This window comes from Nomascus leucogenys, chromosome 2, assembly GCF_006542625.1.
Source record: "Nomascus leucogenys isolate Asia chromosome 2, Asia_NLE_v1, whole genome shotgun sequence".
Classification (NCBI taxonomy): domain Eukaryota; kingdom Metazoa; phylum Chordata; class Mammalia; order Primates; family Hylobatidae; genus Nomascus; species Nomascus leucogenys.
In genome coordinates, this window is record NC_044382.1 from 21,139,076 (window position 1) to 21,167,018 (window position 27,943).

At 40.3% G+C, this 27,943-nt stretch overlaps 1 protein-coding gene across 3 annotated transcripts in view; it reads left to right on the forward strand.

Moving 5' to 3' along the window:
* SOX30 (SRY-box transcription factor 30) overlaps positions 1–27,943 on the forward strand; it is a 66,622-nt gene that overhangs the window by 31,931 nt on the left and 6,748 nt on the right. Inside the window, exons 1-4 of one of the 3 annotated variants that reach the window (XM_003268580.3) lie at positions 8,145–9,474; positions 11,675–11,914; positions 13,745–13,924; positions 21,838–22,330. In XM_003268580.3, coding sequence (XP_003268628.2) covers positions 8,508–9,474; positions 11,675–11,914; positions 13,745–13,924; positions 21,838–22,330 — 1,880 coding nt within the window. In that variant the 5' untranslated portion in view covers positions 8,145–8,507. Of the gene's footprint in view, positions 1–8,144; positions 9,475–11,674; positions 11,915–13,744; positions 13,925–21,837; positions 22,331–27,943 lie in introns of those variants that run through there. The other 2 variants (XM_030825878.1, XM_003268581.3) reach the window with 2 other exon arrangements.

Here is a 27,943-nt window from a genome sequence, read left to right on the forward strand (position 1 = left end):
ACAGAACAGAGAGTTCAGAAATACACCCATGCATCTATTGTCAATTACATTTTGATAATTGAAATCAGAATATGAACTGAAACCTTGCACAAAATTAACACCAACTTTCTTATTGGACCCCACCACTTACCCAAAGTTAGCCTTTGGGTTGGCGGTTTCCACAGTATAGTGGGACCATTCCATGGTCACCAGAAAGATGTTACAGGATCCTAGCACTTACTGGGAATATCTGCACTATAGGCTCATCTGGGTCACCAGAAAGATGTTATAGGAAAGGGGTCCAGGTCCAGAACCCAAGAGAAGGTTCTTGGATCTCACACAAGAAAGAATTCAGGGTGAGTCCATAGAGTAAAGTGAAAGCAAGTTTAAGAAAGTAAAGGAATAAAAGAATGTCTACTCCATAGACAGAGTGCTGGTTGCCCATTTTTATGGTTAGTACTTGATGATACGCTAAACAAGGGGTGAATTATTCATGCATCCCTTTTTAGACCATATAGGGTAATGTCCTGATGTTGCCATGGCATCTGTAAACTATCATGGCACTGGTGGGATCGTAGCAGTGAGGATGATAAGAAGTGACTCTTGTTGCCATCTAGGTTTTCGTGGGTTTTAGCCAGCTTCTTTAGTGCAACCTGTTTTATCTGCAAGCTGTTTATGACCGGTATTTTATGCCAGCCTCCTATCTCATCCTGTGACTTAGAATGCCTTAACTGTCTGGGAATGCAGCCTAATAGGTTTCAGCCTCATTTTACACAGCTTCTACTCAAAATGGAGTTGCTCTGGTTCACATGCCTGACATTACCCCCTCCCTTTTATAATCCTAAGGGTTTGTATAATTTTAATCCTAAGGGTTGTAGAGGGTTGAAATCCCATCTTCTGCAACTTCTTCATGCTGAATAGGAGCAATGATAATCCTGCTTAACTATGAGAGTCTCTTGTATTCAGGGTAGAGAGGAGCTCAGTCAGAAAGCATCAGTATGGTGAGGGCAATTCATAACTGCGAGTTTTGACAGAAGGTGATATCTGGAAGATTCATAAGTGTTTAACTTAAGAAAACGAGTAAGTTTATCCTTATTCCTAACACAAAGAGTACAACAGCAATATATTCCACAACAGTAAAGCAAAAGAAATAAAATTATTCCAAGTAAACTAAATTAGAGGGCTTTCCATGAACTGGGCAGCTGTTGGAACCAAGCTGACATGGGGTTGTTATCTGATTCCAATATGTGCTCAGAATTAGAATACGGATTTAGATTTTTACATTACCCATCCCTCTTGTTTCCTCTGAGCAGCAGTCAGATGTCACCAATTGGTTCACAGGAATAAGCAGGGTTAGCCTAAATTGCAGAAACAAACTTAAAAACAACTGATGAGATTAGAATTTAATAATAAGTGTACCACAGTTTCTGAAACATAGTTTCTCTCTCCAGTTTCCCATTTTTACTAAAGACAAATTATGGTAAGACTGATTTGCTTTATTATACTTGGCCTGATTATTTGTATAAAGTGCAATGAGAATAATTATTTTTTACATAACCTTTTTTTAAATTGGCTTTGATACAACTTTATTCCATAGAAGGAATCTCAGATAAGACTTTTTTAGAGCTGAGCCCTGCCATAGGTTTGTACCCTCAAATAACTATGAGGTGAGTAAATTCCCCTCCTCTTGGGGTCCCAAGATAACCTGGGGATCCTGGACCTGTTAGAAAGTGACACTCTTTACTTACCACAGGTTAGAAACCCTGTACAGGGGCTGTTGTAGACAAGGTCTGAGGCCAATTCCCCAAGGGGCTTTTATTGGCTTTACAAGTCAAGTTTGATTCCTTAAAGGAAAACACACCATTCCAGTCAAAGCGTTGGTAAAATAACCAGTGTTTCCAATTGTGTCCTGTTGCAAAAGAAAACAGGTTCTTATTGCACTTATGCAAATAACTATATATAATGTAAGAATACTCACAAATAGTTTCCTAATTCTGTAGAAATTAGGTAGAGAGAACCAAATATGCTTCAAATGTTATTCACAGCAATATACTTTACTCAATTGCTACAAGCTGCGAATAGCTCAAAAGATAAGTTTCCTTGACTGAAAAACAAAATGAAGGATCAGCAGCATTTTAAGCAAAGTTAAAATGATTACTTTATGGGCGAAGGATATGAACAGACACTTCTCAAAAGAAGGCAGTCATGCAGCCAGAAGACACATGAAAAAATGCTCATCATCACTGGCCATCAGAGAAATGCAAATCAAAACCACAATGAGATAGCATCTCACACCAGTTAGAATGGCCATCATTAAAAAGTCAGGAAACAACAGGTGCTGGAGAGGATGTGGAGAAATAGGAACACTTTTACACTGTTAGTGGGACTGTAAACTAGTTCAACCATTGTGGAAGTCAGTGTGGTGATTCCTCAGGGATCTAGAACTAGAAATAGCATTTGACTCAGCAATCCCATTACTGGGTATATACCCAAAGGATTATAAATCATGCTGCTATAAAGACACATGCACATGTATGTCTATTGCGGCACTATTCACAATAGCAAAGACTTGGAACCAAGCCAAATGTCCCACAGTGATAGACTGGATTAAGAAAATGTGGCACATATACACTATGGAATACTATGCAGCCATAAAAAATGATGAGTTCATGTGCTTTGTAGGGACATGGATGAAGCTGGAAACCATCATTCTCAGCAAACTATCGCAAGGACAAAAAACCAAACACCACATGTTCTCACTCATGGGTGGGAACTGAACAATGAGAACACATGGACACAGGAAGGGGAACATCACACACTGGGGCTTGTTGTGGGGTTGAGGGAGCAGGGAGGGATAGCATTAGGAGATATACCTAATGTTAAACGACGAGTTAATGGGTGCAGCACACTAACATGGCACATGTACACATATGTAACTAAACTGCACGTCGTGCACATGTACCCTAAAACTTAAAGTATAATTAAAAAAAGATTACTTTAGTCTTCTATTAGTTCAGTCAATGCAGTTAACTTTTGTTCTGCTTGATATTCCTGAACACTTCAGTTCTCCATGAGTATTCTGAAAGTGTTTTCCTTTATTTTAATATCACAATTTCCAAAGTTATCAGAAACCTGCATTTAAGAACACCTGTTAGAGTTCTACAGTTGATTATAAACCAACTTTTGAAGAGGATTAAAAGAAGACAACAATTGTGTGTGGATGACAAAAAGTCTTAGGACAGCCAGTATTAAAGTCACAGTTGATAAGGAAATTTGCTTCCTTCTGTGGTATACAATGATTTTATGTAACAATTATAATTATTCACAATATACACTAAGTCATATCAGAATTATAAGACTTTTAAAAATAATTTTCAATATATACCAATCATACATTTATACAATTACAGCCCCCAAAAATCCAAACACCATTTTACATTTGATAATGCTTCCTGTATGATTTTTGTACCAAATAAGCCAAATGTAACTGTTGCATTAGTGCATTATTGATGACAAACCCAATTCTTTATAAAACCTTATAGACAAATGTATTCAATCTTAATCAGTTTGACTATAAGGTAAGATTTTCACAAACCTTTTATAACCCTTTATATATTTTTGTTAAAGAGCAAATCATAGCAGGTTTTTGCTCTAAAAAAACTTGTGCTTTTATTCCAATGTTTAATTTATAGAAAAACTGAATACCCCTTTAACTTTAACCAATATATTAACACACAGAATGTCTTACAATTAATTTTTCACAAACTTTCCAAAACTTGCTTAAACCTTCAGCTTCATTCTATCTAACTTAAAACAATAATTTAACCATTTAATCTAAGGAAGAAAATGTACATTCTCATGACTTCTAATAATCTTTTACCAAAAACACATTTCACTTTCCTTACACACCTTATGTGTAGAACTATTCTTCAGTAGTCTCAATTACATGTTACGACGTTAACTTTCAGCGATTTTTACTTTTGGTGAAAACCCTGGTTGGTAAAAGCATTTTAATTATGTACTAGGTGTGGAGCCTAGGACACAGAAGTGCCTTCAAGGTCTGCCTTTTTCTAGCATTGCTTGGGGTATGGCTAACATCACATGTCCCCAGGCCTTATCTAGACTCTAATATGGTCAAAGTAGGTAAATTAAACAATTTTCAGAAGTGAAAGCAGCAGCTTATGACCTTAAAGCATTTAGCAAACCTAATATCTGACCTGCATAATTTAGACCAAATGTTTACATTTTAAGATATTTTTATTTTACCAATAATATTTAAAACTGTCTTCATTTCCCAAAGATATACTTAAGTCATGTGAACTATATAAAAGGCATTATACATTTAATTTTTCTCACAAAAATATGACTTAAGCACTTATTATTTTTAACCAATTAATCAAAGCACTGTTATATACAAACACCACACACATGACACATATAAATACACAGAAGATAAAGGACTCATCTCCTAAGATAGGAATTGAGCCCTGAACCCGGGCCACCACTGTGAAAGAGAAAGCACAGCCACATGGTTACAAGGTCAAGCTCCCAAGGACATACAAGACAAGAGGGAAACCTCATCCAGTTTTTTTCAGGGACCTGCAGCAAAATTTGTAAGACCAGTTTGCTGGGCCATCTTGAACAGCAGCCTTACAGGTGTCCTAAGCCCATGTTATATCCTAAGGTACCCATCTTTATGACAGAACAATACAGAATGACACAGGAAACACACCAGATTGGCTACACCTTAAGACTAGCCTCACAAATCCTTTCTTCCGTTAATCAAAACTTTGTAAGAAACAGTGATTTTTACCATTCCTACACCCAGTTTGCACAGAGAGAGATGATAGCATTGCCTGAGGCAAGGTGGGGAAGGCCAGGCGTTCAGGGAAGCCACAGAAAGATCCACCCACTGCAGCGACAGTGAAGAGTTCAGGTGGCCACTTCTTGGTAGTGAAGGGATGTTTTCCAGCAGTCCCATCGGCTCTCAAGTTTCCCCTTTACGGGAGGAAAAAGCTCCTCATGTCCCAGGATACTGTACCTGCCTAACCCTGTCATCCGCATCCGTCAGCAAAGAGTACAAGGCAGATTATTCCAAGGAGAATAGAAGTTAACATCCCATAGTGCCAAACCTGTTCTTAGCCAAAAGGGACTTTACCGAGAGGGGCTTCTAGCCCCCTAAATCTTAGAAGGGACTCTAACCCTCCTAAATTGGGCCTCTAACCCAATCCCATTCTTTATCTGGGTACCCCACCACTTACCCAAAGTTGTCCAATCAGTGCTATAGTCTATTTCCTTTGAGTCAGGAGTCTCCTAAGTATCGTCTCCTTAGGGTTCACCAGAAAGATGTTACTGGACCCCACCACTTACCCAAAGTTAGCCTTTGGGTCAGGGTTTCCATACTGTGGTCCATTCCATAGTTGCCAGAAAGATGTTACAGGACCTCACCACTTACTGGGGGCTTACGCATGATAATCCCACCTGGGTCACCAGAAAGATGTTACAGGAAAGGGGTCCAGATCCAGACCCCAGAAAAGGGTTCTTGGATCTCGCACAAGGAAGAATTCAGAGCAAGTCCATAAAGTAAAGCGAAAGTGAGTTTATTAAGAAAGCAAAGGAATAAAATAATGGCTACTCCATAGACTGAGCAACCCCAAGGGCTGCTGGTTGCCCATTTTTATGGTTATTTCTTGATGATAAGCTAAACAAGGGGTGGATTATTCATGCCTCCCCTTTTTAGACCATATAGTGTAACTTCCTGACATTGCAGTGGCATCTGTAAGCTGTCATGCTGCCAGTGTGAGTGCAGCAGTGAGGATGACAAGAGGTCATTCTCATCACCATCTTGGTTTTTGTGGGTTTTAGCCAGCTTCTTTATTGCAATCCGTTTTATCAGCAAGGTTTTTATAACCTGTACTTTGTGCCAGCCTCCTATCTCATCCTGTGACTTAGAATGCCTTAACTGTCTGGGAATGTGACCCAGTATGTTTCAGCCTCATTTTACCCAGCACCTACTCAAGATGGAGGTGCTCTGGTTCACACACCTCTGACAACTTATTTGCCTCTTTTATCAGCTTTTGCTCATGCATACAGTTGCCTCTCCCATTTAAACCTTAGTACAGTGGTTCTCAAAGTGTGGTGTGGGGACTGACACTTTCAGAGTCAGCTAGGTTAAAACTATTTTCATAATAATCCTAATATAATATTTGCTCTTTTCACTTCATTCTCTTGTGAGCGTAAGGTGGGGAAAATATAATTTTTTCCTATGAAAATGTGTTACCACAGAACGGTTTTATTGTTGACGTTTTAAATGAGTTGCTAACTATCTTTAAAATTTGTTTTTATTTACAACATGGTAAATATTGATAGATAAAATCCACATGAACGAAAGCTTTTTTGGGATCTTCAATAGTTTTTTTTTTTTTTTTTTTTTTTTGAGACAGGGTCTTGCTCTGTTGCCCAGGCTGGAGTGCAGTGGCATGATCTTGGCTCACTGCAACCTCCACCTCCCAGGTTCAAGTGATTCTCCTGCCTCAGCCTCCTGAGTAGCTGGAATTATAGGAATGTGCCACCATGCCCAGCTAATTTTTGTATTTTCAGTAGAGACGAGGTTCCACCATGTTGGCCAGGCTGGTCTCGAACTCCTGACCTCAAGTGATCCGCCTGCCTCGGCCTCCCGAAGTGCTGGGATTAAAGGCGTGAGCCACCGTGCCCAGCCCAGGATCTTCAATAGTTTTTATGGGTATAATGAGTTCTTGAGATAAAAGTTTGAAAACCATTGCCCTTGTCTATCGGCCAGGTATAAGAACTCCTATTGACCACATTTGTTACCAGAGGATTAGACAATAAATTGGAGGGGTCTTCTTTGAGTGATAACTTTTTTTGATTGCAAAAATCAACTACGTCAAGATAAACTATAGTTTTTGGCCAGAATGTCATTTAGAAATGCAGCAAATGTTAATACAGGATTTCTTTTTGTTTTTCTTGGTGATGTTTAATGGAAATAAACATAATCCTGGTAAAAGGAGAAACATATACATGGAAAGGATTTGGAACAGTGTCTAGCATAAGAGTAAGCCCTTAACACAGGTAGTGATTATTACTATTTTATTATTACCCTATCACAGTCGCTATTCGTTTATTTATTCAACAAGTATTTATTGAGTACTATATACCAGGCTCAATGGTCTGCATTGCAGATTCAGTGATGGGCAAAACACAAACTGTTCTGCCTTCAAGGACTTTATAGTCAAGTGGGAGAGGCAGTGGAATCATCACATAAAAATTCTAATTACAAATTGTGGTAAGCAAACGAAGTGATAGAGATATAAGTAGACCAAGATTTTATCTGATTTTCAGAGTCAGTAAAAGCTTCTCTGAAGAAGTCCCAGTTGAGCTGCAATTTGAAAAATGTGCAGGAGGAATTAAGGAGACACAAAGGAAAGAGTAGCTTGCTGAGCATGTTTAAACACCCTTCAGTAGAAAGAGAATGATGAGGGGGCCAATGTGGCTGAAACCCAAAGACTCAATAACTATTTAATGGCAAAAACCACAATCACTTTTGCACCAATTTAATAGTAGCAGTAGGAGGAGGTTAGATCCCACGCCATTGGGGGATTTTTAAGGCTTTGCTAAGAATTTTAGGCTTTCATTACATGATCAGTGGGGAGCCATGGAAAGTTTAGGAAAAGTGTGACAACCTTAGATTTGCGTTTTCCACAGATCACTGGCAGCTGGAGTGTAGTGGGGCAAGGGTGACAAGCAGGGAGACTATTTACAGGGTTACAGCAGTATCCCAGTGAAAGATGCTGGGAGCCTGGAACAGGATAATGGCAGGTAGAGACACAAAACAGTGGATGAATTTGGGATGTATAATATTTTGGAAGTAGGGCCACAGGCCCTGGTGATTAATTGAAACTTTAGCACAATAATCACACAAAGTCGAAGATCCTCCCCAGCAAGATTAGCTAATAGGTTATTGATAAGTTGCAAAATCTTCCCCATTCTCCCTTGGCAAAGATTCAAAAGCCCTGGTGATACTCAGGGCCGACAGATTACTCAGGCCGCACAGAGCACGTGCACAAGGCCATCACCCGCCTTGTGACGCAAGACTTCATTCTCTGGATGTCAGTGGCCTGGAAGCGCAACGTTTCCTGGGCAACGCCATTGTCGCAGCTCCGGGTGGGGGAGGGATGACTACAGACAACGGCCGGGAGAGAACTCCACAAGAGAGAGTCAGAGCGAAAATGTGCAACAAGTGCGGCGGCTCCTGCCATGGCAGGTGATTCGAGGACTCAGCACGAGGCGAGAGTAGGGACCGGGAAGAGCCGGAAAACCCGCCTGTGATTGGCCGTCCACGGGTATCGGTCGCTTGTGATTGGGTGAGGCCCAGACAGACAGCTGCGTTTTGAACCGCGTAGGGTTCTGGGTAGCAAAGGCCTTGCAAGGCTCTTAACCGAAAGGGGGAGGGGGAAGGTCGCCAACAAACGGCTGAGCTCACAATCCAGGCCGGGGCGTCCCCCTCCCCCATGGACAGAGCCAGACCGGAGCCGTCGCCTCAGCCGCGCCCGTTGCGTCCCGGTCCGCCCCCGCTGCCGGTCGAGGGCACCTCCTTTTGGGCAGCAGCCATGGAGCCCCCTCCGTCGTCTCCCACACTGAGCGCGGCCGCCAGCGCGCCCTTGGCCTCGTCGTGCGGGGAGGCCGTGACGTCCGGCTTACAGCCCGCGGTGCGGCGGCTGCTGCAGGTGAAGCCAGAGCAGGTGTTGCTGCTACCACAGCCTCAGGCCCGGAACGAGGAAGCGGCTGCCTCGCCCGCGCAGGCGCGGCTGTTGCAGTTCAGGCCCGACCTGCGGCTCCTGCCGCCGCCGGCAGCGTTAGACGGCGCCACCTCCAGGCCCGAGTTGCACCCGGTGCAGCCCCTGGTGCTGCACTTCAAGGCCAAGAAGCAGGAGCTGGGGCCCAGCCTGGATCAGTCAGTGGGGCCTCGGGGGGCCGTCGAAACCGGTCCTAGAGCCTCCAGGGTGGTCAAGTTGGAAGGCCCCGGGCCGGCCCTCGGCTACTTCCGAGGGGACGAGAAGGGCAAGCTGGAGGCGGAGGAGGTCATGAAAGACGCGATGAAAGGCGGGGAAGGCAAAAGCCCGGCGGCCATCCGAGAAGGTGTGATCAAAACGGAGGAACCTGAGAGACTCCTCGAGGACTGCAGGCTTGGCGCGGAGCCCGCGTCCAATGGCCTGGTTCATGGCAGCGCGGAGGTCATCTTGGCCCCAACGTCCGGTGCCTTTGGGCCGCACCAGCAAGACCTTAGGATCCCTTTGACTCTCCACACGGTCCCCCCTGGGGCCCGGATCCAGTTTCAGGGAGCTCCGCCTTCAGAGCTGATAAGATTGACCAAGGTCCCCCTGACACCAGTGCCTATTAAAATGCAGTCCCTACTGGAGCCTTCTGTAAAAATTGAAACCAAAGATGTCTCGCTCACCGTGTTGCCCTCAGATGCAGGTATTAGACAGCAGGGGAGTCGGGTTTTCAAAACTGCGTCTGTGTTGCCCATAGCTGTTTTGTCAGCAGTTCCCAAGTCTAAACTACAAAAGTAAAGTAATGGAACTGATTCTTTTCAGGGCAGAGTCTGCACAGGTATCGCTTCTGATCGACTTGTACATATAGCAGTAAAATACACGAATGCCTTCAAGATTCTCAAGTATTTTTAAAAAAATAGATTTTGAGGCCCAATATTTAGATAGCACTAATTTTTGTACACAAAAGTAGAAGTATTCTTGCTAGACAGTGCAGAGCCCTCAGTTTATATGCTACAAATAAGATTAAAAATATTGTAGTATAACAGCTCAGTACTTTTATATGTATCAAGAAATAGAAGAAATAATGGTGTTTAATGAAAAAAGTGATTATAATTAAACAGGAAAGTTTATACCGATTATAGAGGCGATCTTTAAAAATGAACAATAAACATTCTTCTAGCAGAAAACAATACGTGATTCAATGTAATATTTTAGTGTTTATTCCTCTGAAAGGTAATGACTTATAGAAATATTGAAAAGAATACAGTAGAATGAGCCATAAATATTGTTTTTAAAGAAATGACTAGTTGCAGCAGTAACAAGTACAAATACATGTTTTTATTTCTATTCAGTATTTCCAGATATATAGTTAGCAAATTCTTATTTTAAGATTTAGTTCACACAGAATACTTTGCCAATGAACATCTTGGAAAGTCATATTAATCTTTGGTTCATATTTTCATTAACTTTATGGGTTTTTTTTTTATAATTTTCTGTATTGATTCTTCCTCTCCACCCTGTTGCTTTTATCTTTAGTAGTTTTTAGATTTTATTTTTGTTTTCTAAAGGAAAGAAAGGGAAAGCTTTCTTTATACTACTTATTTCATCCTTAGTGTTTTAAAGAAATTTTTAATATATGAAGTAATCCTAAAATAATATAATAAATTTATGGACAGTTATTTTTGATAAAATACATGAGAGATGTGAATTTAGATAACTTCCTTTGTTGAAATTTCTACTGGCTCTGTGACTTTCTTTTTTTTAAATTTTATTTTATGAAAAAGAGATGCTGGTCTCGAACTCCTGGGCTGAAGCAATCCTCCGCCTCGGCCTCCCAAAGTACTGAGGTTACAGGTGTGAGCCATTGTGCCTGCCTTCTCTGACTTTCAAAAAAATTACTTTTATTATTTTCTCTCATTTTTTTTCTGAAATATTGGCAGAGAGGTTCTAGGAATGAAGGTCAGAAGCAAATGTGAGCCATTGCGCCTGCCTTCTGTGACTTTCAAAAAATTATTTTTTTGAGACTGAGTCTCACTCTGTTGCCCAGTCTGGAGTACCGTGGCGTGATCTCAGCTCGCTGCAACCTCCACCTCCTGGGTTCAAGCGATTCTCCTGCCTCAGCTTCCCAGGTAGCTGGGACTACGGCGTGAGCAACCACACCCGGCTAATTTTTGTATTTTCAGTAGAGATGGGGTTTCACCATGTTGGCCAGGCTGGTCTCAAACTCCTGACCTTATGTGATCCACCTGCCTTGGCCTCCCAAAGTGCTGGGATTACAGGCGTGAGCCACCGTGCCCAGCCCAAAAAATTATTTTTATTGTTTTCTCTCATTTTTCTCCCGGGACACAGGACTAGTGTTGATGATTCCACTTGGTAGGAGCTTCACCTTCATAGTGAAATACAACTAATATAGTAGTATAACATTATAAATAGTTTTGCTTGAAAGGACAGAAGAGCAGCATGTAGATGAGTTCCTGTGAATGTTTAGAGAACCTCTACCTAGCTAAGATTATAGTCATGAGTAAGTCATGCATGGTTCCTGTTCCTTAATGATAGAATATTTTTATTGGTAAATAAACTAAATGTTAATTATTGTTAGAGGTACTAATAATACAGATCAAAGAAGTAATAAGCCAATAATTTACTCTCTTCAACGTGATTATTTCCACAGTATCTTCAACAATGTTATTCTCTTTGAGGAAAAGGAGTCATTCTAAACTACAGTTCAGAATGGCGAGTTCAGGGGATGTAAGGAATTGTGGAATACTGGCAGGTTTTTTGGTTATATTGAAGTGTATATTTCCTCCGGATATTTCAAAAATAAGTATAGACGGAGGTGCACTTTACCTTAAAATTGTGTGTGTGTGGCACATTAATTTAACCTCTTAATTTTTGTCATGTAGGCATACCAGATACTCCCTTCAGTAAGGACAGAAATGGTCATGTGAAGCGACCCATGAACGCATTTATGGTTTGGGCAAGGATCCACCGACCAGCACTAGCCAAAGCTAACCCAGCAGCCAACAATGCAGAAATCAGTGTCCAGCTTGGGTTAGAGTGGAACAAACTTAGTGAAGAACAAAAGAAACCCTATTACGATGAAGCACAAAAGATTAAAGAAAAGCACAGAGAGGAATTTCCTGGTAATCAAATTAAATAATGCCTCGTACTTCTTTTCAATGAATTTATTTAAAGATTAGGGTAGGTTGAGATTGAAAGACAAAAATATATACTTTTTTTCTGATATGTACAATAAAGAGAATAATGACTAATATTATAACAATGATTGAAATGACACTGGGCATGAGTTTCCTTAAATAGAACCAAGCAAAGGGATATCTGATTTCATATTCACCAACCCATACAAATCAGAGGAAACGCAGTTTTATTGTGGTTTTGATTTAGATAGATATAAATTTAATGAAAGTACATCTCGAAAGCTTTAGGCTATAATTTTGCAAGTAAACTATAGAAGTGTTAAAATGATAGCAACAGAAAAAAAATGCAGTCTACGCTTAATGAGAATGCAGGGATTGTCACCATATTCCATTTTAACATATTGTCAGATTGTCAGAACATGGTCCTGCCTTTTGATTGATAGATTTAGCCCTGTCATGATATAGTGTGAAATGAGTCCGATTTCTCCCTAGCAGTGGGAACATTGGGATTAAGCTTGGAAAATGCACAGTGTATGGCCAGCATGTCTGTGCAAGATAGGACAAAGCTTATTATTTTTCTGAAACATTGGCAGAGAGGTTCTAGGAATGAAGGTCAGAGGCAGCAACTACAGGGAACCAGTGATTGTTCTGATTACACAGTGGCTACAAAAGCCACAGTTCCACTGTTCTGACTTTGGAAGAAATTATTTGTGGACTTGGAGATTGCTGAGTTTAGGAGAGTGACTCTTCTTTAACTAGGCATAAAAATAGTGACTGATTGGCCAGGCATGGTGGCTCACACCTGTAATCCCAGCACTTTGGGAGGCCAAGGTGGGTGGATCACGAGGTCAGGAGATCAAGACCGTCCTGGCTAACACAGTGAAACCCCATCTCTAATAATAATAAAAAAAAAAATTAGCTGGGCGTGGTGGTGGGTGCCTGTAGTCCCAGCTACTTGGGAGGCTGAGGCAGGAGAATGGCGTGAACCCAGGAGGTGGAGCTTGCAGTGAGCCGAGATCGTGCCACTGCACTCCAGCCTGGGCGACAGAGTGAGACTCTGTCTCAAAAAAAAATAGTGACTGATCATTAGTGACTATTGCATTGTAAGATATAGACGATTGTAACTTATGGAAAGTGAGGAAATGAGATGAATAATGCCATAGTGAGGCATTATTTGATAAGGTGGAGGAAAGGCTTTGGGATTCAAATACAGTGGTTTTGATATTGGCTCTACTACAGATTCATTCTGTGTCATTGGTTATAAAACATTTGACCCTTGGCCAGGTGCAGTAGCTCACGCCTGTAATCCCAGCCTTTGGGAGGCCGAGATGGGCGGATCACGAGGTCAGGAGTTCGAGACCAGTCTGGCCAACACGGAGAAACCCCGTCTCTACTAAAAATATAAAAAATTAGCCGGGTGTGGTGGCATGCACCTGTAATCCCAGCTGCTCAGGAGGCTGAGGCAGGAGAATCACATGAACCTGGGAGGCGGAGGTTGCAGTGAGCCGAGATTGTGCCATTGCACTCCAGCCCGGGCAACAGTGCAAGACTCCGTCTCAAAAAAAAAAAAAATTGACCTTCTTCTTTTCAATGATGAGTTATAACATTGGCCACTAGTCAGGAGCTATTTGGATATGTATGTTAAAATACACAGTGGAGAAGTCATTCACTGAAATAATATCCCGGAGCTGGAAAAGATACTTTAGACAATAATTTGTTTTTAAAATGCTTTAAAGTGCTTTGCATTTTGGTATGAAAAAATTATTTAAAGGCTAAAGGGAGTCTACACATTTAAACATATTTTGTCTTCTATAGGTTGGGTTTATCAGCCTCGTCCAGGGAAGCGAAAACGATTCCCTCTAAGTGTTCCCAATGTATTTTCTGGTACCACACAGAATATCGTCTCTACAAATCCTACAACAGTTTATCCTTACCGCTCACCTACGTACTCTGTGGTAATTCCCAGCCTACAGAATCCCATCACTCATCCAGTTGGTGAGTTAGTTTTATTGTAGATTACTATTTTTTAAATAGCTGCAAGAAAATTTTACCTCAAGTTTGAAGTGTTCTTTCTGTTAGTCTTAAGAATTTGTAACAACAATATTAAGAAAAAAGGAAGAGGGAAAGTGAGAACATTAAATAGGAGAAGGAAAAATTTCAGTGGAGATCAAAACACTTGGTTTGCCAGAGTAGCAAGTAATCCATGTGTAAAACCTCAGACCTTTTAAGCAAATTATCATGAGCCCATAGATTAGGCAGATAATGCAGGAAATGACTGAGGTAATTCAATAGGAAAAAGGAGAGTCTTTTTACTAACAGTATAAAACAATGCCTTGCTAATGGGGTATGAGGCATCCTGTCCTGGAACTTAGTAATGATACTGATTTGTTGAGACCATTCTCTCACTGCTCTAGAAAAGCAGTGGAAGTAATCTATTTTCTACCAAATATTTGTTTGGTTCATTATATTAATCTCTCTAAATGTCTCCTCTGAGTTCTTTACATTCCTGTTATTGATTTTAAGAACCAAAAATTGAGAACCTAATATCTTAATAACTTTTTATAGGGCTATCCATCATTGGTTTGTTTTTCCAGAACAATTTTTTTTTGAGATGGAGTTTTCGCTCTTGTTGACCAGGCTGGAGTGCAATGGTGCAATCTCAGCTCACCACAACCTCCGCCTCCTGGGTTCAAGAAATTCTCCTGCCTCAGCCTCCCGAGTAGCTGGGATTACAGGCATGCACCACCACACCCAGCTAATTTTGTATTTTTAGTAGAGATGGGGTTTCTCCATGTTGGTCAGGCTGGTCTGGAACTCCCGACCTCAGGTGATCTGCCCACCCCGGCCTCCCAAAGTGCTGGGATTACAGGTGTGAGCCACCACGCCTGGCCCCCAGAACATGTTTTAACCATCTTTAAGGGAGAGCTTTATACATTCACTACTTGCTGTCACTTTTTTTTTTTTTTTTCAGACGGGGTCTCACTCTGTTGCCCAGGCTGGAGTGCAGTGGTGGGATCACAGGTCACTGCAACCTTGCCCTCCTAGGCTCAAGTGATTCTCCCACCTCAGGCTCCCTAGTAGCTGGGACTACAGGTGCACACCACCATGCCTGGCTAATTTTTGTATTTTTTTAGAGATGGGGTTTTGCTATGTTGCCCAGGCTGGTGTCGAATCCTGGGCTCAAATGATCCACCCACCTTGACCTCTCAAAGTGCCAGGATTATAAGTGTGAGCCACCACACCCGGCCCACTTTCTTAAAACTACTAAGATTGCTTAAACCTGCTTTTTCTATTTTTTTTTTTAACCTGTTTAAATCCTTCTGGTAATAAAGCCACCCATATGAGCTGAGAGTTTTAGATACCTTGGAAACTGACTTATTAGAATCTTAGGCTTTTTCAGTGTTGTTGTTGTTGTTTTTAATGTATCATTTTAGCAATTGATAGCAACAAGCTACATTCCAGATGTCTAGACTCAAGAGAGAGGTGCAGAAAGCTGATCCTATAGCCCTGTTCTGTCCTAGCACAGTCAGGCGCTCTCAGTCTTCACTGTTTGGTAGTGACTTCTTTAATCTTGTATTTCAACCCAGGCTTAATTGTGACTTTGTTCGCTTACCTTGTTTTTCTGTTATGTTATTTATTTATTTTTTGAGACAGAGTCTTGCTCCGTTACCCAAGATAGAGTGTAGTGGCGCGATCTCGGCTCACTGCAGCCTCTGACTCCTGGGTTCAAGCAGTTCTCCCACCTCAGCCTCCCGAGTAGCTGAGACTACAGGTGCACACCACCATGCCCATCTAATTTTTGTATTTTTAGTAGAGGTGGGGTTTCACCATGTTAGCCAGGCTTGTCTTGAACTCCTGGCCTCAAGTGATCCACCCATCTTGGCTTCCCAAAGTGCTAGGATTACAGGGTGAGCCACCATGCCCAGCCTGTGTTATGTTATAATTTCTGTTTTCATAATATAAGTTTCTTCTTTTTATCCCTTTTTCTAAGACCTCACTTACATCTGCTTCTACCTACTGTTAAATGCTGTATATTTTCTATTCCCAGAAATAGAATTAACAATGTTCTTATTTGAAGCAGCTGACATTTGATATATTAATTTTATGCCATTCTGAGCAAAGATAAGAGTTGAGTAGAAGCTGGAAGATTTCTTCTAATGTTGGTAGGGTTCTTTCTCCATGATGTTGTATTTAAGTATGGTAGGCAGAATTATAGGAAGCACTTCAGAGCTATGCACAACAGTAATCAAATCTAAGACAAGAATGATTTTTTTGTTTGTGCTTAGTTTTTTGTTTTGTTTTGTTTTTTACAATATCCCTTATTTCTGGTGACATATAGTGTCAGTAAAGATTTATTTCTTGGGTCAGCTGTGGTGACTCATGCCTGTAATCCTGGTGCTTTGGGAGCCTAGGAGTTCGAGACTAGCCTGGGCAACATAGCAAGACACTGTCTCTAAAAATAAACAAACAAAATTGTTTCTTGCATCTCAAAAGATAAACAGAGAACATTATCTTATAAGCATAATTTGGGAATTATTAAGATATACACCTTAACAGTAAATCATAAAATTTATCTGCTATTTTGTTCCCCAATCATATAGCTTTGAAATATATTCTTATAGATTGTTCTCATCAACTTGGCGTTATATTATTTAGAGAAGTCAGTATCACTTGCAAATTTGGAAATTTCACTGTATATTTAATATTCTAAATCATTTGTGAAGCTTAAGTTAGAACAGATTATAGTACACATATCTTGTGTGCTATAATCTTGGGAAATCATAATTTTAATATCTTGTCATATACAGTTATTAATTTATATACTTTTTTGTTGTTTCAAGTAATTTCATATTCTAAATATGAAGTTATGGTAATTTTGTTTTTCAAGCATGTTTGCTTTATTTCCATGGAAGAAAGATATCAAGATAGTGAGGTATATGATTTTTCTCATATGGAAACAATTTGCTCTTTTTCTGTAGCAAGCTTTGTGCATTAATATCATACTGTATACATTTCACCACCATTTCAGGTGTAGATAATAGACACACCAAGCTAGAGTTCTCAAGGTCATCAGTTTCAATAGCTGGAAGTCATGTTAACTTTCTAAAAATCTCTGGCAGAAGCCATTTGTACCTACTTTGTCTAAAATTTTCTCAGTTCCACGCTTGAGATTTTTTAAAACAATTTTTAATATTTATGTTTATATTATTTTTGAGACAGAGTCTCACTCTGTCGCCCACGCTGGAGTGCAGTGGCACGACCTCAGCTCACTGCAACCTCCACCTCCCAGGTTCAAGTGATTTTCCTGCCTGAGCCTCCCAAGTAGCTGGGATTACAGGCGTGCACCACCATGCCTGGCTAATTTTTGTATTTTTAGTAGGGTTTCACCATGATAGCCAGGCTGGTTTTTCAAACTCCTGACCTCAGGTGATCTGCCCACCTCTGCCTCCCAAAGTGCTGAGATTACAGGTGTGAGCCACCATGCCTGGACAGAGGTTTTTTGTTGTTGTTGTTGTTGTTGTTTTTCCATTTTCTTCTTTAAAAAAAAAAAATTCTTAGGTGAATGCCATCTAAGATCTATTTACATTCCTTTTGTCAATTGGATTAGAACATTCTTTGAACTTGTCATTATACTATAGTTGATCTAATATTTTTAACCTATTTACTTTGAAAATTAGGGTTCAGAAATCTTCTTAAGGTCTTCTTTAGTAGAAAGGATTTATTGAGTCTGTCTGTTCTCTGTCAGTTGCTGTTTATACTGTAATGACTAAATAATTCCACTGATTCTCTCCTTTTTGTAAAAATATTTGGAGTCAATTAGTATTGACTTTGAGGTCTCTCAGATGTGGCTCCTTCAATTTTCCTTTGGACTACCTAATTTTTTTGCATTTGCCTCACCGCAGTTGGGCTCATTTGTACATTTGGACAAGCTTTTGAAGGTTTTTTGTTGTTGTTGTTATTTTTCTTATTTTTTATTTATTAATTTTTTTGCCAGTTAGCCATAGTAACTGTGACTTTGAGGCATATTTCTTTCTTCTGTGTTTTTAGCATTGTCATGTAAAATAATCTCCATTTTTCTATGGACTTTTTATTTTAATCTCTATCAGCCTTTTTCCCTAGCCAATATCAATATTCCAAAAATTGAATAACCCCAGGGTAGATTTTTTTTGACTTTCTCTTTAGCCAGGATCATAAATTTAAATATGTTGTGATTACTACCGCATAATATTTCACACACTGAATTCATGGATTTTCTAGTAATATTTCTCCATTATTTGGCTCTCAATCAAGCTGCTTCTTTTTTTTTGAGAGGGAATCTTACTCTGTCTCCCAGGCTGGAGTGCAGTGGCGTGATCTTGGTTCCCTGCAACCTCCACCTCCCAGGTTCAAGTGATTCTCCTGCCTCAGCCTCCTGAATAGCTGGGACTACAGGCAAGCGCCACCATGCCTGGCTAATTTTTGTATTTTTAGTAGAGACAGGGCTTCGCAACATTGGCCAGGCTGGTCTTGAACTCTTGGACTCAAGTAACCCGCCCGTCTCAGCCTCCCAAAGTGCAGGGATTACAGGCATGAGCCACTGCACCCGGCCCTCAAGCTGATTTCATTTTACTGTGTATTCTACCAAACCTTTTTGTTCTAATCAATCATTTGTCCTGTACTAGATCTTCCCAGTACACTTTTGTCACATTAAGATATTCAGTAAATATATTCAAAATCTGACAGTTTAATTTGGTATTCTCCCCTGTAACAGTGAGTTTTATCTCAGATATCTTCTGAGTAAATTCCAGTGGCACATTTGTATGCCTGCTTACCTGCCACCTTCACTACTAAGGTTTCTTAAATCCTATTATGGGGGCAAACTCTGCTAGGAACAATATATAAAGTTTTTTTATAGTCTTTGCTGTCAAAGAGTTCATTAGGTAGTCGTAGCAAGTATAGATATAAATATAACTATTTTTATTATTTCTTTGATAGAATCTACCTTCTTGTCTGGTATTATTATTATTATTATTTTTTGAGATAGAATCTTGCTCTGTCACCCAGGTTGGAGTGCAGTGGCGTGATCTCAGCTCATTGCAACCTCCACCTACCAGGTTTAAGCGATTCTCCTGCCTCAGCCTCTGGAGTAGCTGGGATTACAGGTGCATGCCACCATGCCCAGCTAATTTTTGTATTTTAGTAGAGATGGGGTTTTACCATGTTGGCCAGGCTGGTTTTGAACCTCTGACCTCAGTCGATCTACCTGCCTCGGACTCCCAAAGTGCTGGGATTACAGGCATAAGCCACCACGCCCAGCCCTTGTCTGGTATTATTTTTATGTCTGGTGCATTGTTTACTCTGTCACTCACATTTAGTACTATCTCCCAAGCTCCTCTTCTCTTTCTAGTTCTTTTTTTTTTTCTGTAGAGATGGGGTCTTGCTAGGTTGCCCAGTCTAGTCTCAAACTCCTGGACTCAAGTGATTCTCCCATCTTGGCCTTCCAAAGTGTTGGGATTACAAATGTGAGCCATGGCACCCAACCTGTTTCTAGTTTCTGAAAGTGCTTATGTTACTGGCGCAAGGTTCTTGGCTGTCAGTGTAATAGAAATTAACAAGAGGCCAGGCAAACTTTTCCTAGACAGGGGTTGTTAGGGCTTATGCCTGGAAAGATTGGATGTTAAGAGAGACAGCGCAGGAGAAAGGGTTCTCTGGCTGGCTCTCCAAGGGAGTACATTATGGTGTCTTCAGGAGGGTGATATGCATAATTCATGAGGTAGGTGAGTGTCATTACATATGCGAGGTGGAATGCAGGGTGTGCAGACAAGTAAGGAATCATGCTAACTCATATGTTGATCATGATCAGAAAATCTCCCTGGGTGGAGATTTTAGTATTTCAATCCTAGAGATTTTAGTATTACAATCCTAGGGGTTAGGATTGTCATTCTAATTCTAGATTGTCATTCTGGAATTTGCCAGGAGGCCATTCTCACATGCAGCCCTTGTGCACATGCAGGCGATAGAGTTAATTCCCTTGAGTAAGATTTGTGGTGGAATGCTGCTTATCTTAGTTTTTTCAGACAGCTTGCAAGGTCTAGTCAATGGGTATGGTGTCAGTGGGGGTGGTGCTGCAAGGTCTGGTGGTCAGTGGGCATGTATGGAAAAATATGTGAGTGAAGATGAGATGATCCCCCCCACCCCACTACCCTGTCTCGCTTATAGCATGGTAGTCTGGAATTCTCTTCAGATCTTTGATTACATGTCTGTGATGCCAGTTATGCCAGCATCCTCCTTTTATATGAGTATTCCTATTCATTTAAAGGCTTTGGAACTTTTATAAAAGGTGTATCCGTTCATACTTTTCTTAACTATTTTTTATTAACCAGGTTCTGGCTAGATACTGCGATACGAATAGAAATTGAGAGTTCCTGCTCTCAATCTCCCAGTTTGGTGATCATGGTTGGGGTGGCAGACATGCAAATAATCACAAAGATTTACACTATTTCATGATAGGTGATAGGTTTACAAGGTTTGGAGGGAACATGGACAAGGGAAATTAACCTGTGCTTGATAAATCAGGAAGGGCCTGAGTAGGGCCTGTGCCTCACAGATAGGAGGGCTAGTCCATATAACCTCATCAGGTGAGAATCAGGGCAGCATCATTACATCCTGTTTCTCTACTTCACTGGGTCAGAGCCCATCTTCAGACAGGTGGCTATGTCCCTTAATTCCCTACTTCCTGCTTTAAGAGGGGCATTATCTGCTTTATCTGGAGAAAAGAAAGGAGAGGGAAGTCACCTGAATGAGGCTGGAAAAAGATCCACATTTCTTTCAGTCTATGACAGAGACATGTCCAACCGCAGAATTTCTTAGACTGCATATTCTTTATTAATGGATTCGGAACTGTACTGCAATGCATTAGATCATGACTCTCTTGCTGTGGCATCCATCTGTATTTCTTCAGGAAAGTTGAATTAAATTTAGGCTGGGTGTGTCATTTGGGTCACTTAGCAGCTCAATCAGTAGTCCTGTCTTCTTCAGGAACAGAAAGCTAAAACACATTAATTGTTTCACCTACCTTTAAAAATTTTGCCATATCTTTCATGCTCTGCTGCAATAGTATTCCTTTTATATCTGTCACCAATGGTTGGCATGTGGCAAGTCCTGTTCTCACTTGGAAATTTCCTTTCATATTCATATTTAATACAATACAGTGAAATAATTTTGTCGTGTAAGTTTTTTTCAAATAAAAAAATTAAATGTCATTTATAATTTAGTTTAATATACAGAAGTTTATAAAAGAAAAGAAAAATGACCCATACTGCTGCTCTGAAACCCCTAGTAATATTAAAAATAAGATTAATATATTTAGGTAAACAGAACATTCAAATAGTACCAGTAGGTATAAAATGAAAGTCTAGCTTTTCCTCCTGCCCCACTGCCCTGTCCCCTCTCTTAGATCATGTCCCCTTAAAGGTAACTAGTTTCAATAGCTTCATATTAGTATTATTTTTAAATGTATATATGCATACCAGCATTTATGTGTTTTCTGTCTTTTAATATATCTATCAATAATTTTGTTCATTTGTTTATTCATCTAAAAAATATTTGTTGAGGGCCTCTTCTGCCCCAGACAGAATGTTTTGCCCTGGGGATACAGCAGCAAACAAAACAGAAAAGGTTGCTCTTCTCATGGCACTTAGAGTCTAGTTGAGAGGGAGAGAGACAAAAAATGTAAATAAACAAGAAAACAAGATAACTTCAGTTTGTTCAAAATGCTGCAAATGAAATAGAGTGGTTTGATATGATGATGCAGTTAGGTAAGGTGATTGATGAAGGTCTCTGCTTATACAATTTATTAAACTTTACCAAAAGAAGAAAAACATGGAATGACAGTTATTTCTTGATTTATGCTATTTCTATTTCTAAAGGTGAAACCTCACCTGCTATCCAGCTGCCCACACCTGCAGTCCAGCGCCCAAGCCCTGTCACACTTTTCCAGCCCAGCGTCTCCAGTGCTGCTCAGGTGGCTGTCCAGGATCCAAGTCTACCTCTCTATCCAGCACTCCCACCCCAACACTTTGCTGAGCCTTCCCAAACAGACACTCATCAGCTGCATTCTGAAGCCACTCACACTGTGAAGCAACCCACCCCTGTCTCTCTAGAGAGCACCAACAGGATTTCAAGTAGTGCAAGTACTGCCCATGCCAGATTTGCAACTTCGACCATCCAACCTCCTAAGGAGTATTCCAGCATTTCCCCTTGTCCCAGAAGTGCTCCAATCCCCCAGGCTTCTGCCATTTCACACCCACATGTCTACCAGCCCCCTCCCCTTGGCCATCCAGCCACACTGTTCGGGACACCACCAAGATTCTCTTTTCATCACCCTTACTTCCTACCCGGACCTCACTACTTCCCATCAAGGTAAATTAACATTTTTTTCCTTTTACCTAAACATTCAGCTAATGAGTTTTTACCTGTGACATTTTTTTGTTTGTTTGTTTTTAAATACCGAAAAGCAGACTTCTTCAATTCTGCTGACTAGGAGCCAAGCAGTTAACATAAATAGATGGAGAGGGCCAGGTGAGGACTGGGGGAGCTAGAGAGAGTGCAGCTCTAACTCAGCTCTAGCTGACTCTTGTTACATAAGAATATAGGCTTCAGGCAGTGGCTCACACCTGTAATTCCAGCACTTTGGGAGGCCAAGGTGGGTGGGTAACTTGAGGTCAGGAGTTTGAGACCAGCCTGGCCAACACGGTAAAACTCTGTCTCTACTAAAAATACAAAAATTAGCCAGGCGTGGTGGCATGTGCCTGTGATCCCAGCTACTCAGGAGGCTGAAACAGGAGAATCACTTGAACCTGGGAGGCGGAGGTTGCAGTGAGCTGAGATCACACCACTGCACTCCAGCCTGGGTGACCATCTCAAAAAAAAAAAGAACGAGAATATAGGCTTTAATGTTGTCAGATACAATTTTTCATGCAAAATAACTATAAGGGACCTTAAGATCATTTAGTCAAATGTATTGAGGTGTGCTTATTGTATAGAGGGGGTGCTTCTCAAACTTTATTGTGTATATAAATCATGTGGTATTTTGTTAAAATGCAGATTCTGATTCATTGGGTCTGGGGTATAGTAGTATCCCATATGGGGCTATAGTATGCCTGATATTTGGCATTTCTAGCAAGCTCCCAAGTGATTGCCAATTCTGCTGGTTTATGGACCACACTTTGAATAGCAAGGGTATAGAGGAGGGCACTTGGTCTAAGTGAAAAATTGTTTATTTACCTAGGTTAAATGACTAGACCAAAGTTATACTACCTCTTTGTGCCCTTTTTACCAAATTAGAAAATTTCCCACGTAAATTACCGATAAAGGAATTAAGTTTTCATAGAGAAGTATCTAGGGAAAACAAATGTGTAACTTCATTTTGGAATGATAGAAATTTAACTCCCTTGGAAGTATTTTGATAGAGTAGTATTAGCCTCTACTTTCCTTTTTTTTTTTTTTTTGAGACGGAGTTTTGCTCTTGTTGCCCAGGCTGGAGTGCAATGGCGCGATCTTGGCTCACCACAACCTCTGCCTCCTGGATTCAAGCGATTCTCCTGCCTCAGCCTCCAGAGTAGTTGGATTACAGGCATGCGTCACCATGCCTGGCTAATTTTTTTTTGTATTTTTAATAGAGATGGGGTTTCTCCATGTTGGTCAGGCTGGTCTTGAACTCCTGACCTCAGATAATCTGCCCACCTCGGCCTCCCAAAGTGCTGGGATTACAGGTGTGAACCACCATGCCCAGCCTAGCCTTTACTTTTCAATTACTGTTAAATGTGTAGACAAAGATGGTTTCTGTTGAGACGGGAGTATTAAAGTGTCTTAACACCAATCTTTTATTGTTTCTTACTTAACAAGTAAATCTACTTCCCACTAGGGTATACCTACACCTCAATAGAAACAACTTTTGAGGTATATATTATGTTGCTTCAGTTTATAATCGATTGCTTGCTTTTGGGTCCTTAGCTCAGGACTGGAAGAAAGTGGAACCAGAGGATTAGATCAGGAGAAAGGAAGATTTTTGTCATCTAGGGTTTGTTTTGTTTTCTGTAGAATCTTTTTATCTTTTGCAGCCTTAATAAGTATTTTAGTTCAAGGGATCAAACCTCAAGAGACTTTTAATTTAAGGCCAGGGAGGTTGATAATCTCTTTTCATTGCTATCTGCAAGGATCTAGGATTTTACAGGAATTTTGAAGAATTTTGCAAGATGTTTCCTACATATAAGAAGAATATGAAGGATGTAGATTGAATTTAATGAATGAGTAAATTTGGGAACACTTGGCCTTAGTTAGAATCTTGAGGCCTATAACAAAAATTGTGGAAATTGTATCTGCTACGTAATTAATTTTGTAATATGGGAAATGCTTGGACCCTATTTACTCACAGGATAGGCAAAGAAGAGTCAATTACAATGGGCTATGTACCACAGTCTCACTCTAGCTGTTACTACTTTTTTTGTTTGTTGTATTTTTCTTCTTTTTAGTGATTTGAGAGCTAAGAATTTTTACACGTAGTTTTTAAAACAATCCTGTGACTTGGGTATAATATTCCCCTACTTTTTCAGTTAAATAAATGGATTAATAAATAGCCTCATCAAGATTATACAGTTGCAGAGCCAATAGTCAAATTCAGGTTTGATTGATTTTGAATTTCATATTTGTCTTTTTTACTATATCAGTAAGACTTCTTTTATGACAGCTCCTCTTGATTGGCAGCTGTTAGTTGCTAGCAGAAAATCATATGAAAAAATATATTTTGAATAAAAACCTCACATAGTCAAGTGGATGTTGGGGCAGGTAATGTTTCCTTACATATTACATAGATTAAATCATAGAAGTCTATCTTACTCATTCAGGACAAGGCTTATAAGATTTGGCTGTTAATGTATAAATTATCTGACACTTTAAGGAACATTTTAAAAGGAAGCTCTTGAAAGTAAGTTCTTTTTTTTTTTTTTTTTTTGAGACAGAGTCTTGCTCTGTTGCCCAGGCTGGAGTGCAGTGGCGCAATCTTGGCTCACTGCACCGCCTTCTGGGTTCAAGCAATTCTCCTATCTCAGCCTCCCGAGTAGCTAGGACTACAGGTGCCTGTCACCACACCCAGCTAATTTTTGTATTTTTAGTAGAGATGGGGTTTCACCATATTGGTCAGGCTGGTCTCGAACTCCTGACCTCAGGTGATCCACCTGCCTCAGCCTCCCAAACTGCTGGGATTGTAGGCATGAGCCACTGCTCCCACCCAAAAGTAAGTTCTTAGAAGACAGAAACTACCTTTTTTGTTAATACTATTATTGCTAATTAATAATAATGCTATTGGAAGAACCAAATGAAGTGACTAGCTATTATACTGAATTTTATTTCATTTAAGAATGTCAGAGCAGTATGTCAACTATAAACATTAAGCTATGCATAGTTTTTTAGAAAAGAATACTAGCCTTATCAATTATAATATTTTTCAGTTGTTTTTCTGACTCTACCTGTATGTGTTTGATGATAATTTTCCCAAGGAAATAGATAATCTATTTATGACTGTCTAGATAGTATATTTCAGTAAACTCTAAATGCCAAAATTAATTGATTCTCTCTCAATTTTTCTCTTCTCCCAACTGATAATGGAATCTTCTGTAAGGAATATTTCTAGGCAGATGCAGTGGCTCACGCCTGTAATCCCAGCACTTTGGGAGGCCGAGGCAGGCAGATCACCTGAGGTCAGGTGTTTGAGACCAGCCTGGTGAACATGATGAAACCCTGTCTCTACTAAAAATACAAAAATTAGCCAAGTGTGGTGGTGGGCACCTGTAATGCCAGCTACTCGGGAGGTTGAGGCAGGAGAATCGCTTGAACCTGGGAGGCAGAGGTTGCAGTGAACCAAGATCACACCCCTGCACTCCAGCCTGGGCAACAAGAGTGAAACTATATGTATATTTCCTTCCTACTCTAGTTATTTATATGTGGAATTTTCCAACTATTTCAATGTTAGAATTGTAATGGACATTTGAGATACATATGCATATTTTGTGTATATATGTATATATTTATGATTATTCATTATTAAAAAATTTTGGCTGGGCATGGTGGCTCACGCCTGTAATCCCAACACTTTGGGAGGCCAAGGAGAGAGAATCTGTTGGGCCCAGGAGTTTGAGACCAGCCTGGACAATTTAGTGAGACCTTGTCTCTACCCCCCAAATTTTTTTTAATCAGCTGGGCGTGGTGGCATGTGCCTGTAGTCCCAGCTACTCAGGAAGCTAAGGTGGGAGGATCACTTGAGCCTGGGAGGTGAAGGCTGCAGTGAGCCAAGATCATGCCACTGCACTCCAACCTGGACACCAGAGTGAGACCACGTCTCAAAAAACCAAAAAATGTTTCTTTTCGCTAAACAGTTCACTTTGCCCTGTGTATGTAGAGTAAAAATCAAGTAGGCTAGGTGGTTTAATCAAGGAGTCATTTTACAAAACAGATGGACACTCAGAAGTGCTGCTCCCCATCTCTGGGACTAACATCTTATTCTTGCCTTCAGATCTTAACCATCATCACACTGTGTTTGTCAAAATGCTCTCTTTCTGTGTACTACATTAATTCTTCAGACTAGTTCTTTTCTCCCTACCCCTTCCTCTTCCTTCCTCTTGCAGTATATTGGGCTTTCACATTCAAGGGAGATACATAGGATCTTCATTCTGTTGGCCATTGAGTAAAAAATATGTTTAAAATCTATGTATTAGGGATAAAGAAAAGATATGAAGACAAATGGGGATTTACTAGCTTGAAATATATGGAAAATACACTCAGATATATGGTAGGGAAAGTAAGTTCAAATAATTCCTGGATTTGTAGAAATAGCATCTAAACTGTAAAATTTTAGGCAAATGAATCAAAGGTTAAAAGCAATTCTCTTTAACCTTTGTTTGGGTCAGAGACCCATTTGAGAATTTGATTGAAGTTATGGACTTCTTCCATAATAATGCATATCTACATACATATACAAACTTTTCCCTAAACTTTTATGGAGGAGGGAAACTTACAGTCCCAAAACATGATAGACTTAGTTAACGTAGAATACCTTCTGCTATAACTAGCTAGAAATGTTGAATTTAAATATGAACAATTTAATACCTACCTGAACTCACCAGCTAGGAAGTCACCATGTGCCAAAATGATCAACAAGTTGAAAACTAGTTATAGTGGTCCTAGAGATGATTTTCAGATTCAGAAATAGTTTAATTGGTTATAAACTTGGGTTTTAAGCTGGATGTGCTGTCATGAACCTGTAGTCCCAGCTACTTGGGAGGCTGAGGTGGAGTTCGAGGCCAGTCTTGGCAACAAATTGTTATCCTGTCTCTAAAACAAAAACAAAAACAGAAAAAACCTAAACTTGAGTTTTAATGTCTGTGAAGGGAAAAAAGATGAGGTCTTGACCCTGCTCTGCTCCCCTGTTCAAGGTGGGGATAGGTACTGAAACTAAAACCTCTCTATAAAGCCAAGACCCTGGAAGGAATTTTTCTTTTTTTGTTTTTTTGACAGAGTCTTGTTCTGTCTGCCAGACTGGAGTGCAGTGGTGTGGTCTGGACTCACTGCAGCCTCTGCCTCCGGGGTTCAAGCGATTCTCGTGCCTCAGCCTCCTGAGTAGCTAGGATTACAGGTACATGCTACCATGCCTGGCTAATTTTTGTATTTTTGGTGGAGACTGAGTTTTGCCATGTTAGTCAGGCTGGTCTTGAACTCCTGGCCTTAAGTGATCTGCCCGCCTTGGCCTCCCAGAGTGTTGGGATTACAGGCATGAGCCACCACACCTGGCTGGAAGGACTTCTTAACCTTGATAAAAGGAATATAACATTTTTGTCATTGATCCAGGTAAAGCACAGAAAGAATCTTGTTTTTACTCAGGACTCTATGTGATTTTCATTAGAAATAAAATTCCCAAGGTGTTTCACACATTGGTTCAGAGTCTAAAATCACCCTGTCCACTGGATGCAGACATTTCTTTTT